We start from the raw sequence: 12,510 nt of genomic DNA, 5'->3' as shown, positions 1-12,510 counted from the left end.
AGAAAATTAAAAAACATTTTCCGTACTGCCAAACACACCCTTTGTCATAACATACCACTCTAACTTCAATCAACTCTCCACTTTCCGTATCCTTTTTCTCTTTTTTAACTTCTAGTACTTAATTACTCGCAAGTTACAGCTAACTTTCACACTTATGATTAGTCAAAGCTTCTCATGCATTGGCCTAATTATCTATTGTAGTAAAAATAATTATATGTATCTTAACTCTTAAGCAAACAATTTGAAGAAGATTTATGGACACTGAAAATTAGTTTTTTCTTTTGGGAAGAAGGAAGATGAGACATATTGTCCCACATAAATTCTTAAATGCAAAAAAGGGTCAAATTGTAGCTTCAAAAGAAACTTAAAAAGGAGATTCCTATAATGATGTTATTAGGAAAAACTGAAGTGTATTTAGCTGGAAATTCATTAACACTGACTAACAAACATTGAACAACAAAGTGACATGTGAAAACAAAAGAAATACAGTAACAATCAAAAAAATTTAAAAGCCAAAAGAAATTAAGGAAAAACTCTTTCAAATGTCAACCTAAAGAAAAGAAATGTTGAGGATGTTGGAAATGTAATTGTTTTTTATAAACACATTTATCTTCAAAGTAATTTTTTTAATGTCAAGCTCCAAAACTAGTACTACCAATATGGAGAAAAAAAAAATATTTAGTTTGTTCAAATAAACAGAAAACCAAAACCAAACGACAGAGTAATGGAATGGGAATATCCTTTTGTGCCTAATTGTATTCTTTTTTTAATTTCTTAGGGTAAACGCATCTACTTTCCAAAAACACTCTTGTGTAATTGTCCTTAAACACTCTCGCCTGACTGCAAAAAACGTACCCATCCAATTCTCTCCCCAAAAGAATAATCAAAATTGTTTCTGTTACAAAATCAAAGCTAATCTATAACACTCAGTAATTGATTTTTTTTTCTTCATTTGTAACACAACAAATACTTTTTTCAAGAAAAGGCATCGGTCTTGTTTCAGCTGTAGTTGTTGAAAGGGTGCAGGGTTTTCGTGTTCAGGTATATCATTTTCTTTTTTTCAATTTCGTCTTAATCAGCTGGTAATCGGGATTGATGTGCACTTAATTTTTGAATTTGCATAAACATTTTGTTTGCTTTTCAAGATTGGCCCAATTGTTCAAACACCCAAAGTTGTTGTTGTTTTATAATTCTTTATTTATGTTAGGGATTTGGGTTTAATTTTAGAAATGATTTTTATGTACTTTTTCAGCTGCCCATCATTTGATTCGTCATGTTAAGATTTAGGTGTTTTTGTTTGCTCAGAGTCTTTAATCACCTAGCTTTAGAAATCCATTTGATCTTAACTTCTTTGTTGATAACAACCATATATGAGCTCTTCTGTATCATATTGCCTTTTGGTATATTTTCCTAAAATCACTCCGTTGGGGAGAAAAGAAGAAGAAACCTTCTAGTTTATGTAGATAGAGTATATTTAACGGGATTGGTGAAAAAATTGGTTGATTTCCTCTTCCAAATAAATAAACACATTTATAGTTGTAGCAACTTAGCAAATGCAGCCATTTATCATCAAGATATGGGATTTTGTCCAATTACTATTTGGCACAATAGGTATATGACCGTCGTGGTTGCTTATAGTACTACCCTAATATTGTTGCTAAAGAACTTAGCTGCTGGCTCTCAATACACCAGCAACTGTGCGTCAAACTCCAAAGTAGCTAGGATCAGCAGTATGATCCATGCCATTCAGTTTGGGACTATTTTCATTTAATACTCAAAAGTTTCTGTCGAGACAAATCAAGAGTTTCACAACTATAGGCAATATCACATTTATCTCTAATCAAACATATGATACAGTAACCAAAGTACAAAGATTCTTGAAAAATGCCAAACATAATGTAAGTTGTACACAATGATAAAGCCTAATCCAAACTAGTGGGTATTGCCTATATAGATCATTTGTTCTTATTGTGTTTTCTGCTTATCTAAGAGACTGTATGACTTTAGGATGTACCTTGTCCCCCTTTTGACACATTCAATCATAATAGTGGCACTTACAAACCGGTGCATTTGGAAGTCTATATCGGACATGCCCAAATCATTTTCAGCATCCTCCTCTCAGTTTATCCTTTTATGTATTCTACTTGAAGTCTTGAACATTCTATTGCATCTAGTCGTTTATATTTGTATAATACCTCCAGATTACCGCATTTGATATGATAATTGCTTCGTTTTATGCTTATTCCTCAAGGTCACTGTCGCCTATCATTTCTTACTTTGCTTTATTTGTGGATCTAAAATGACCTCTTAACATTTTTTTTTGGCTGTTTCATTTATTTGGCCTTCCACTTCTCCTGTGTTCGATTTGCTTTATCTATAACCACCCTTTTTCTTCTTCCAATTAAAACAAACAGTAAGTCCCAAAATGGAAATGGTTTATCATGAGGATTTTTGTATAGGCATAGGTTAAAATTTGAACTATCTGATACTACTTTTTGTATTGTATATAACATCGCTTTTGACCTAAATCTCTCACAATCAATTTTTTTGGAACTATTTGACCCTACTTCTACGATTGTATACAATGTAACTTGTGTCCTAAGTCTCCCTCATTTAAATTCTCCATGGTTTAGGGGGGTAAAGGTCCATTGTAATACATTTTAGCTGCTGATAATGCTCTTTTAACTACAAATAGATAAGCTCCTCCCAATGCTTCCTTGTCCTGTTTTATTTTTGAGTGGGGGCAGATGCTGCTTTTGATAATGTAAAGATTATCCTGTTTAATTACTATAGTGTTTAGGCCAGCTTGTGCACACCTTGACTAGTTCCTGGGTTTCGTGCTACCTCCCACCAATATAAGTATCAGTTAACTCTGACCACCTAGGGTTAGACTGATAGGATGAATCACCTGTTGCGTCTGCTGGGATTCAAACTTTTTTTCCAGAGGTTATTACACCAACTCCTCTGCTTTTAGGCCACACTTTGGGGGCTGTAGTGTAGGGAGAAACTTGATTCACCATTACAAGAACCAAGTCGATTGATGGCATTCTATCCATCCTTGGTTAACCTTATTCTCCATGTCTTAATGTTCTCTTTCCTTCTTGCTGGCAGTTTCTCTGTCTAATAAGTCTCCACTAGCAAGGGAATCTCTAAATAGATACATACTATTTCAAATTAATCCGTTTGCTATTCGATTTTTTTTTTTAAGTAAGGAAAAGCGAATTATTTCCTTTAAAGGAAGGTGTTTCAATCAAGTGAAAGTACAACTTTAATTTGGTGTCTTTTCAGCTTTAATAGGAAATCTTTTGCTTCTTTTACATCCTCCAACACTTAATCTTATCTTTATGTACCTTAACTTTATTGTAAGTTTATTTTCTTAATCTCCCCAAATGTCGATCCAGGTTGCTGAATTTGGTGGAGCAATTCCTGTTTACTCTACCCTGTGCAAAGAAGGAAGAGGGATAGTGGTCGCATTTGTAGGTGATGTCACGACCAGAGTTTATTGCTGAATTGTCTTTTTAGTTTCTGTTTAACATTTTTATTTTGGTTATTCAGAAAGTAGCTGAGGAGATATCACACAGGGAACAGTTTTGCCCAGGTATTTAACTACTGTAATTGGTAACATTTTAGTTGTCTTCAACTTAACATACTGACAAGGAAGATAATGCAAATTGAATAAATTATTACTTTAGGAGGATTTGTGGTAGCCATATTGTCCTCTACTTTAATTGTCTTTTCTCCTTTTATCTTTGGTTGTTCCCCTAGATTTGCTTGAAATTTCCTGCCCTTTTCAGCCTTTTCTAGGAAACTACGAGTGCTATCTCCGCTCTGGGATGAGATACAACCAGAGTCTGTAGATGTACATGATACTATTATTATTTATTTATTAATTTTGATAATATAGATGTACATTTTATCTCTAAGTTCCAAAATTATTTTGAGAGATCAGGTTGGCACGCACATCTGGATATGTATATCTAGCTGTTTGGAGGGCTTTGGTAAAATACAGTTGTATACTTTTGTCGAATGAGCATTTTTTAAGGCATAGTAAATTGTCGATGCATTGAGAAATCAGGTCCGCCAGAAGTTTCATTGGTCAGTTTACGCAAGCTGAGTTTTTGGGATTTTCTTTTAGCAAATTTAATGTGAATCCATCAACTGTGATACATTTCTGAGAGATATTGTAAATATCATTTACTCCAATTGCTTCTCTACAAATAGAAAATGATACATTTTCTCCAGCCATAAGATCTGCTTAATTTTAAAGCACTCGGTACTTATTGAGGTGTCAACCATCAACTCTTGCCAAAAGTTAAATGACACTCTAAAGAATTTCTGGGTTGGAAGTAGGAAAAAATATCAACTTACTTTTTAAATAATGGAGTATTGAAGTAGGCTATTTTCGAGGAAATTGTTCAGTGATGGAAAGAAATGCTACCGATCATTGCTCATCACGTTGGGACTGTTGAAGAGGTGATTAATTGTGGAACAAGTTTACAGCAGGTGTCTCTCCTATAAGACCTTAATCACAATTAAAACTTGGCTTAGTTTTGGACTTTGTAGCTACTTCATGAAGGGCTATATTGTTTTGCCAAAATCAGGAAAATTAGTTGACAAGCCAAGTATTTGATACAGTACCTTCTTAGTCTTTGTTAAATAAAAACTTTCTTCTCTTTGAAATGCTTTGGAGGTTCATAGATGTAGAACATATAATATTTGCCTTCTCGGCAAAAAATATAAAGAACAGATGATATTTAACTAATATGGCTCTGCAATGAAAATGCTTTCCAGGTCTTTGGTTTGTCATTGCCTATGCTAATGTGACTCACTGTTCTCTGGTGCTTTGGATCTTATGAGGCATATTGAAATTATAAAGGAGAATCTTTCATTTCTCCTATTGGGTGGTCTTTAAATCTAACTTTTCCAAATGAAAGAGTTTGTGCTCTAGAAGATTGTTGTGACTTATCCATGTAGTAGCACTTCAAGTAAGCTGTTAGTGCTTGACGAGGATATCAAATAGTCAAATCTCTAATAGAGGGGGATGTGAGTGCAGTTGATAAACCAAATCCTTTGTTGTCTCCCTCTTCAACCCTGCGGGTTTGTTGTTCGTGCTACTAAAGGTTCTTTTTTTCCCACTCCTTTCTTGTGTCTGGAGAGAGGTGGCCTTTTGTCTTCTTTTTACATGTCCAAATGAGCATAAAGATTGGGGAGGAAAGGGCATTTAGAAAGCACATGGAGCTTTGGTCATGGGATCGATGGATAAAGATAATTGACATTTTGCATTTTCAGTACAGCTGTATGGTTTATAGTGTCTGTTCTTTATCTTTACATTAATTTGTCTTTTTAATGTTTCAGGTTGACTTTCAAAAAATAACAGTTACCACCATCACTTCAGTATTTCCTGATTGAGGTAGATGCGAGCTTGACCGTAATGTCTGTACTCATCGAAGGGCTCCCTGATGCTGTTGCACTCAGGTGTCTTGCACGGGTTCCGTTATATCTTCATCCCAAATTAGAACTTGTTTCCCGTTCCTGGCAAGCTGCTATTCGAAGTCGCGAACTATTTAAGGCAAGAAAGGAGGTCAATTCATCTGAAGAATTTTTATGTGTCTGTGCCTTTGACCCTGATAATTTGTGGCAGCTTTACGATCCTATGCGTGATCTTTGGATTACCCTCCCTGTTCTTCCCTCGAATATCAGACATCTTGCTCACTTTGGTGTGGTCTCTACTGCTGGAAAACTCTTTGTTCTAGGTGGTGGCAGTGATGCTGTGGATCCATTAACTGGTGACCAAGACGGAAGTTTTGCCACTGATGAGGTATGGTCGTATGACCCGGTAACCAGAGAATGGAGTCTGTGCGCATCTATGATTGTGCCTCGTGCCATGTTCGCTTGTTGTGTGTTTGATGGGAAGATAGTTGTTGCAGGGGGTTTTACTAACTGCAGAAAATCAATATCAAGAGCGGAAATCTATGATCCCGAGAAGAATGTTTGGGATCCGATCCCTGATCTCCATCGCACACACAACTCTGCTTGCTCGGGAGTGGTTATTGCCGGTAAAGTTCACGTATTGCACAAAGGTTTGTCAACTGTTCAGGTTCTGGAAAATGTGAAGCAGGGTTGGACAGTCCATGAGTATGGTTGGCTCCAAGGCCCCATGGTTGTCGTTAAGGATGAGCTTTATGTACTGAGTCATTGGCTCATTTACAAGCAGGAAAGAGAGACACGGAAGATGGTAGTTTCGGCATCTGAATTTCGTAGAAGAATTGGTTTTGCAATGATAGGTCTGGGAGATGATATCTATATTGTTGGAGGGGTTATTGGACCGGAGCGCTGGAATTGGGACATTAAATTGATTTCTGATGTTGATGTTCTGACGCTCGGAAGTGAGAGGTCAGTGTGGCGTCAAGTTACTCCAATGACAAGGTGTAGAGGAACGATCCTTGGCTGCACGCAGATGAGAATATAGGTCATGCATAATGGATTGAATTGCGTTGCAGTTTTCTTTGGATAAATTGCTTCAAAGAGGGTTTGAGTTGTGCTGGCAAGGTGCTAGGTATGAGATGTTCAGCTTTCTGGCCGCTTCCTTACCTAGCATGTAGAATCCTCTTTGCTCGTAGCTGCTGGTATTTGAAGTGAAGTTCTGTTCATACCTTGAATGCTGGCGATTTTAACATGAAAAATACATGTATTTGCATCAAGGTTTCTCTAAATTTATTGGTTTCTTGTGTCTGTATGGAGATAAACTAGCTCGTTGCCCTACTTGATTCTTTTTTTTTTAGGGGGCATGTTTTGTCTATTTTCAATTAAGTGTATCTTAATCTTTCTTTTTGGTGATTTCCTGTTAGTCAAATGAACAAAAAAGTCCATGCATTAGAACCAAATCATAGTTCAGCCACAGGATGGGTAACTGAGAATCTGAAGAGATGTCATTAGCGGTGCAAGTTGCGAGCCTCGACATATTGGTGCCATATTGTCGGTTTTGCACTTAATAATTCACATAGGTAACACAATAATTGTCTTGTTTAGTCTAGTGATGTGCACTATTATCCGGTGATGATGATATCTTCAACAAACTAACCAGTTTCTGTACTTGAGATTTCTAGGAGAACTTGGGAGACTGATTCTATTTTTGTTTGTTTTTGGGAGAGGTAATTAATCAATTAAATAATGCAGAGTCATCTATGAGCTATCCCTTTCCCCTTCTAAGTAGACAAGACAGAAACAAGGCATCATAATTAGCAATAAAAGAAATTAATGCTTGGATAATGATGTGAACCCCCCATATTGATTAGCAAGTGACATGAAATTAATTCTTGAATAGTGATGTGACATGAACAATGTGGAACCTTTCTTTTTTCTTGAAAGAGACTGCTGCATAATTGATTGCTTCCCTCCCTTGTAGTATAAAATCTAAAGTGCTGATAATGCCCTATCCTTTATTCATTTTCTATATATAAATATCATAATTAGATCAGAAATAAAGATAGGAAGAAAAAAAAGTTATGATGGAAGAAGTCCATGCTGATGGCAACTTGAAAGCTAAAGATTTCCATGTGAATACTACAATCTCTTGTTTAATTGGTGTACAGAAAAAATTAGCAATGGATTTACTTTGTATTATTTTTACTCTCCCTGAAATGATGTTACTATGTAATTTTATTCTCCTTAGCATTCTTTTAAAGTTTAAACATCTTTAGATTTGTTATTGACATTTATAGTCTATTTGGCCAAGCTTCTAAAATCAGCTTATTTTGAGAAGTGTTTTTCTTAAAAGTACTTTTAAAAAAAAATGCTTTTGGTGAGAAGTAGTTTGTGTTTGGCCAAGCTTTTGAAAACTGCTTCTAAGTGTATTTTTCTCAAAAGTGCTTCTCAGAAAAGTGTTTTTGGAGAGAAGCTATTTTTTTCTGCTTTTCCAAAACTGCTTCTGCTTCTCCTCAAAAGCACTTTTTTTCCTTCCAAAAGCTTGGTCAAATACCTTAATTTTTGGCCAAAAGTGCTTTAGGCAAAAAAAACACTTTTGGCCCAAAAAAAATTCTTGGCCAAACAGCCTATTAAAAAGGCTTGACGTACTTCTGCAAATACTAAAATTTTATTACACTTGAAATTTATTAAAAAGTTTAGATGCAAAATGCAACACCTCGTTCCGTTCTAAAAGAATGATGATGTTTGGACTTTGAAGTATGAGGGTCAATAAATTATTTAGTTTTCAGTTTAACTTGAAGATTATTTCACTTTCATTTTAAATGTGATTTTTTTTTAAATTACATAAAAGTATACTATAAGTCATAATTTTCTTTTATAACTTAGAGTATGTAATAGTAAAAGAAAATTTGTTTGATCCTTCAGGTGATTAGGTGACATAGAGTAAACTTTAACTCAATGTTTGCTCACACTTATAAGCTTGATTGGCCAAGCTTCTAAAATCAGCTTATTTTGAAAAGTATTTTTTTTCAAAAGTGCTTTTCAAAAAAAGTACTTTTGGTGAGAAACACTTTGTGTTTGACAATTTAGTTTAAAAAGTATTTTTGAGTTACAATTAATGTTTGACCAAGATTTTAAAAAGTGCTTCTAAGTGTATTTTTCTCAAAAGTGCTTCTAGAAAATCTGCTTTTAGTGAGAATCTATTTTTTTCTGTTTATCAAGAATTACTTCTACTTCTCAAAAACTGCTTCTGCTTCTCTTCAAAAGCATTTTTTTTCCTTCCAAAAACTTGTCCAAACACCTTAATTATAGAAAAAAATACTTGCCCAAACAGGCTGTTAACCTAATATTCATGTCCAAATCGAGTATGAAAATTTCTTTCTGTGACATGAAAACAGTGTGTAAGTGTGTTTTTCTCCTCCCTCCCTCTCTCTCTCTCTCTCTCTCTCTCTCTCTCTCTCTCTCTCTCTCTTCAATCAAACCAGTGTTTCTACCAAAATATGCCTGTTTACCCTAAAATCCGAGTAACAATTAAACTTATATTGTGGTTTTAAGGGTATGTGATTTAATCCAATACCAATTGATAAACAAGAAAGTAAATATATAAATTGAAGAATAAAATAAGCCAAACCAGTGCGCAAGCCCAATCTCGGCCTCGAGCTATGACAGCCTCGAGGTGGAATAGTATGAATAGCAAGTTACAAAGCAACTCTGATGAACAATGAATAAAATAGCTAGAGATTAAAAGTGTATGTATTATCTTATCAGTCAAAAACGTATCTTACAAATGAACGGGTTCCCCTTTATATAATAGGGGAGTCCTAAATAAGGTACATTTCTAATTACGGAAAATAAATCTCGTGATTGGCGCCGATAACCGCTTGGTATGATTTATCCCGAGATTTACGCCGAGACCTTCGGTTGGTTGCTAATATCTCGCCATTCCGTTATTATATCTTACTCGAGGTTGGTCATACTCGGCCTTGGTTTTCACCGAGCACTTCGATCCTCAAGTTCTATACTCCGCCATCGGGCTCGAGCCAGGTCCTTTTTGAGCTTATTCTCGAAGCAACTCCTCAAGACTACGAAATCGAGGTATACCTAATTTCGACCGTCTACAGATAGTCTCCGCGTTTCTTAGAGTGAAATGATAAGAAACGATTTTATCCTCGATTTGCTAATACCTCGATCATGATGTCAATTCCATGACTTCAGCGACAGAAGTGACTGAAGGGTCGCGTCCGCATAGTTCCCTAAGGCCATTAGTTAATGGTGGCTGATGGTCGGCCACTAGTTTCCTCAAACCGTTGAAGTTGCCACTATAAATAGATCAATTTCTCAATCTTTACAATCTTTACTTCCAAAACCTTTTCCCAAATCTCTACAAGCTTCTCAATTTTCTTTAAGTTCATCCTCCTCTTTAATTTGTATTTGTCATAACATCAACTTCTTCTCCTTTCTTGAATTCCACAATAGTGATGGCTAAAACATCTAAAACTGTCCCTCAGAAATAAAAAGCCTCCTCATCACAGCCGACCGTTGATAAAACGCCGGTGGAGACTCACATCGAGGAGTGCGTTCCTGGGCCGTGCGAGCTGTTTTCCGATTTCAAAATCAAAAGACCTCATCAGTTCCAGGTCGATGTAAGCCCATGTCCCGATACATCTACTCGATATCTGAAGATGATCTCGAGCGGGTGAAAGAGGACTACAATTGGGAAAACAAGGAAGTGGTGATTCCTTCCCCTGATGAGGACATCACTACCCATGTGAAAGGTTACTTAAGTGTGTATACTTATCCTTTCACATTGGGCCCCGTAGATCCAGTCATACTCGATTTCTGTTGCCAATATCGGGTGACCCTTGGCCAGATCTACCCCTCTTTCTGGCGCATTGTCATTTTGCCCAGATATTTTTTGAGCAAGGTCAGGGGGATGTCTTTTACCCTTGACCATCTGATCAAGTTATACAGCCCTCGCCTTTATCGAGGTGGGTTGATAAATCTCTAGCGTCGGTCCACGAAGGCGCTGTTGTCGAGCATTGATGAGGACAAGGACCGAGGATGGATGGGCCAGTTCGTCCAAATCAAGACCTTTGACCTAATCCCAGCCGAAAAAATGCCATTCCCTGAGGAATGGAACATGAAACGTAAGTACAAGTCCATCGATGATGTTTACTATTTTGCTTTCTTTATTCACCTTCGATCTAATTTCTTTTTCATGGTGCAGCTTCCCCTTGGTTTCCTGGTGCGATTCCGGACCTTAAAGGTTGGGTTCGACAAATGGCCTCTACTTCTTCACATGTTGAGCGCTGTTGGCGTGATTTGGCCAAGGGTCGGTGGAAAGCTAAAAACCACGGTGAGTTCCTTTGTTCATATCTTGATGCTTCTCTGTAAAATACTTAGTTTCTCCTCATGCAGGCCTCGGAGACAATGTTGTTATGAGGCCGCCTCCGCTTGGTAAAGAGGAGATCCCGAGGCCAAACAAAGAGAAGAAGAGGAAAAAGGCCTCACCTCCAAATACCCCGAAACCCAGAAAAAGTAAGGTTCGAAAACCGAGGGTCGACCCTACAGCCCTGTCTGCTGACGCGGTTCAACAACTTCGGGAGGAGGAGGAAGAAAGAGAGGACGCCGACTGCTTGGGGAAGCACTGAAGCTTCAAAGACCGCTGAACCGGTGGTGGTTGATGCGGTTCAATATTGAACCGAAGAAATCTCGGAGGGAAGTACAAGCAGAGTCCCCGAGCCATCGGGTGATAAAAGTGCACCCTGCCGTGAAGAACGACTGGCGGGTATGCCTGAAGGGTCTAATTCTGAGGCCCCTCAAAGAGAAGAGAATGTCCCAAGTGATTCACTTGGGATAATTAATATAGATGAATCGCCACCTGGCCCTACGTTCTCTGAAGGGCAGTTCTAAGATGCTCGGGCTGTGAAGACTCCCGACGTAGGGACAGCCCACGAAGGGAATGATATTTTCCAGGGGTGCTTCACATGGGTCGAAGATGGTCCTGACCCGGATGCTTCGTTCATTTTTGACGAGGCCCAGCGGCTTCTTAAACAAGTAAGTTTCCGCCTCCATAATTATGCTTGTGTTTTATTCTCATTTTTCCAAGTCTGACTTTTTTCCTTAATATGAAGTCCATGACGCTCCATCGAGAATCCCGAGCCGAGCTAACCCGATTCGAGGCCGAACTCAAGAAGCTCGTGGAGGAGAGAGACGACCTCAAACTCCTCTACGTTCAAAAAGAGGAGGAGATTAGGGACCTCCGAGCCGAACTGACGAGGTTCATCGTGAACAGACTGAGCTCATCGAGCAGGTAATGTAACTTTTTGGGAATTTGTTATGTATTTATTTGACTTGGCGATTAACATTTTAACTGTGCAGGCCCAGCAGTGGGCGAGCTAGTGGAGCAGCTTCGAGAGGAGGTCAAGACGAAAGAGGCCGAGACCCTGGGGTGGAAACAGCATATGGATCGTCTTGCCTCGAAAAAAGACGCGCTTCGGGCCCAGCTGACTTCAGTCGAATGCCAACTTCAAAGTGTGAAGGGGGAAAGCTTGGACCGAATCCGAAAAATTGAGGAGCTTGAGGCTAAGTTGGCCACCGAGCTTGCAAAGGCTAAATCCGAGGCGGAGGTGCTTGTGGCCTCTTACCGAGCTGACGTCGAGGCTGCCAACATTTAGGCACAGGAGATCTCTGTTGCTGCTGAAGTCAACTTGTCGTGTGCTGTCGATCATGCCAGGCGACGATCCGGGAGAGAGAATCTCGAGGAAGTGCATGCTCGTGGCTTTGACCTCTCAGCCGTTATCGAGAATGAGAAAGCTTTGGAGGATGAGGCTGCAACTTTACTCTCCGATGATGAAGACTCTGCTAGTGGATCCGAGAGCGGAGAGATGAGGATGAGGTCCCCGAAGAAGCGACTCCCTAAGTGGACTAGGCCCTTATGATTTTGTTTTTTGTGTATGGCCCCTCGTGGGCAATGTAAATATCTTCTATGTATAAAACGTTCCCTTTTTTCCACTCTATCTCTGATCCGTGGCAAAGTCTGCTTTGTTTTTGCCTTGCGAAAATTTGTTGTTGTTATAACTTCAA

General features: G+C 38.2%; 1 protein-coding gene across 3 annotated transcripts; it reads left to right on the top strand.

The window, feature by feature from the left end:
- Positions 756-6,837, top strand: LOC109227078 (F-box/kelch-repeat protein SKIP30-like). 3 transcript variants are annotated; one of them, XM_019392089.1, is made up of 4 exons: positions 756-1,041; positions 3,402-3,476; positions 3,556-3,598; positions 5,356-6,837. In XM_019392089.1, the coding sequence occupies exon 4, from the start codon at positions 5,432-5,434 to the stop codon at positions 6,467-6,469; it is 1,038 nt and encodes a 345-aa protein (XP_019247634.1). In that variant the 5' UTR covers positions 756-1,041; positions 3,402-3,476; positions 3,556-3,598; positions 5,356-5,431; the 3' UTR covers positions 6,470-6,837. The 3 variants fall into 3 exon arrangements, with proteins under 3 accessions (XP_019247634.1, XP_019247627.1, XP_019247642.1); XM_019392082.1 differs by having other exon boundaries at positions 3,402-3,480; XM_019392097.1 differs by having other exon boundaries at positions 3,402-3,598.

This window comes from Nicotiana attenuata, chromosome 1, assembly GCF_001879085.1.
Source record: "Nicotiana attenuata strain UT chromosome 1, NIATTr2, whole genome shotgun sequence".
Classification (NCBI taxonomy): Eukaryota; Viridiplantae; Streptophyta; class Magnoliopsida; order Solanales; family Solanaceae; genus Nicotiana; species Nicotiana attenuata.
The sequence above is the reverse complement of the archived record's forward strand: the minus strand, read 5'-3'. Positions and strand labels throughout refer to the sequence as shown.

What these genes read in the sequence shown, in the direction of transcription:
- LOC109227078 (XM_019392089.1), top strand. Translation starts at nt 5,432, where the DNA reads ATGTCTGTACTCATCGAAGGGCTCCCTGATGCTGTTGCACTCAGGTGT.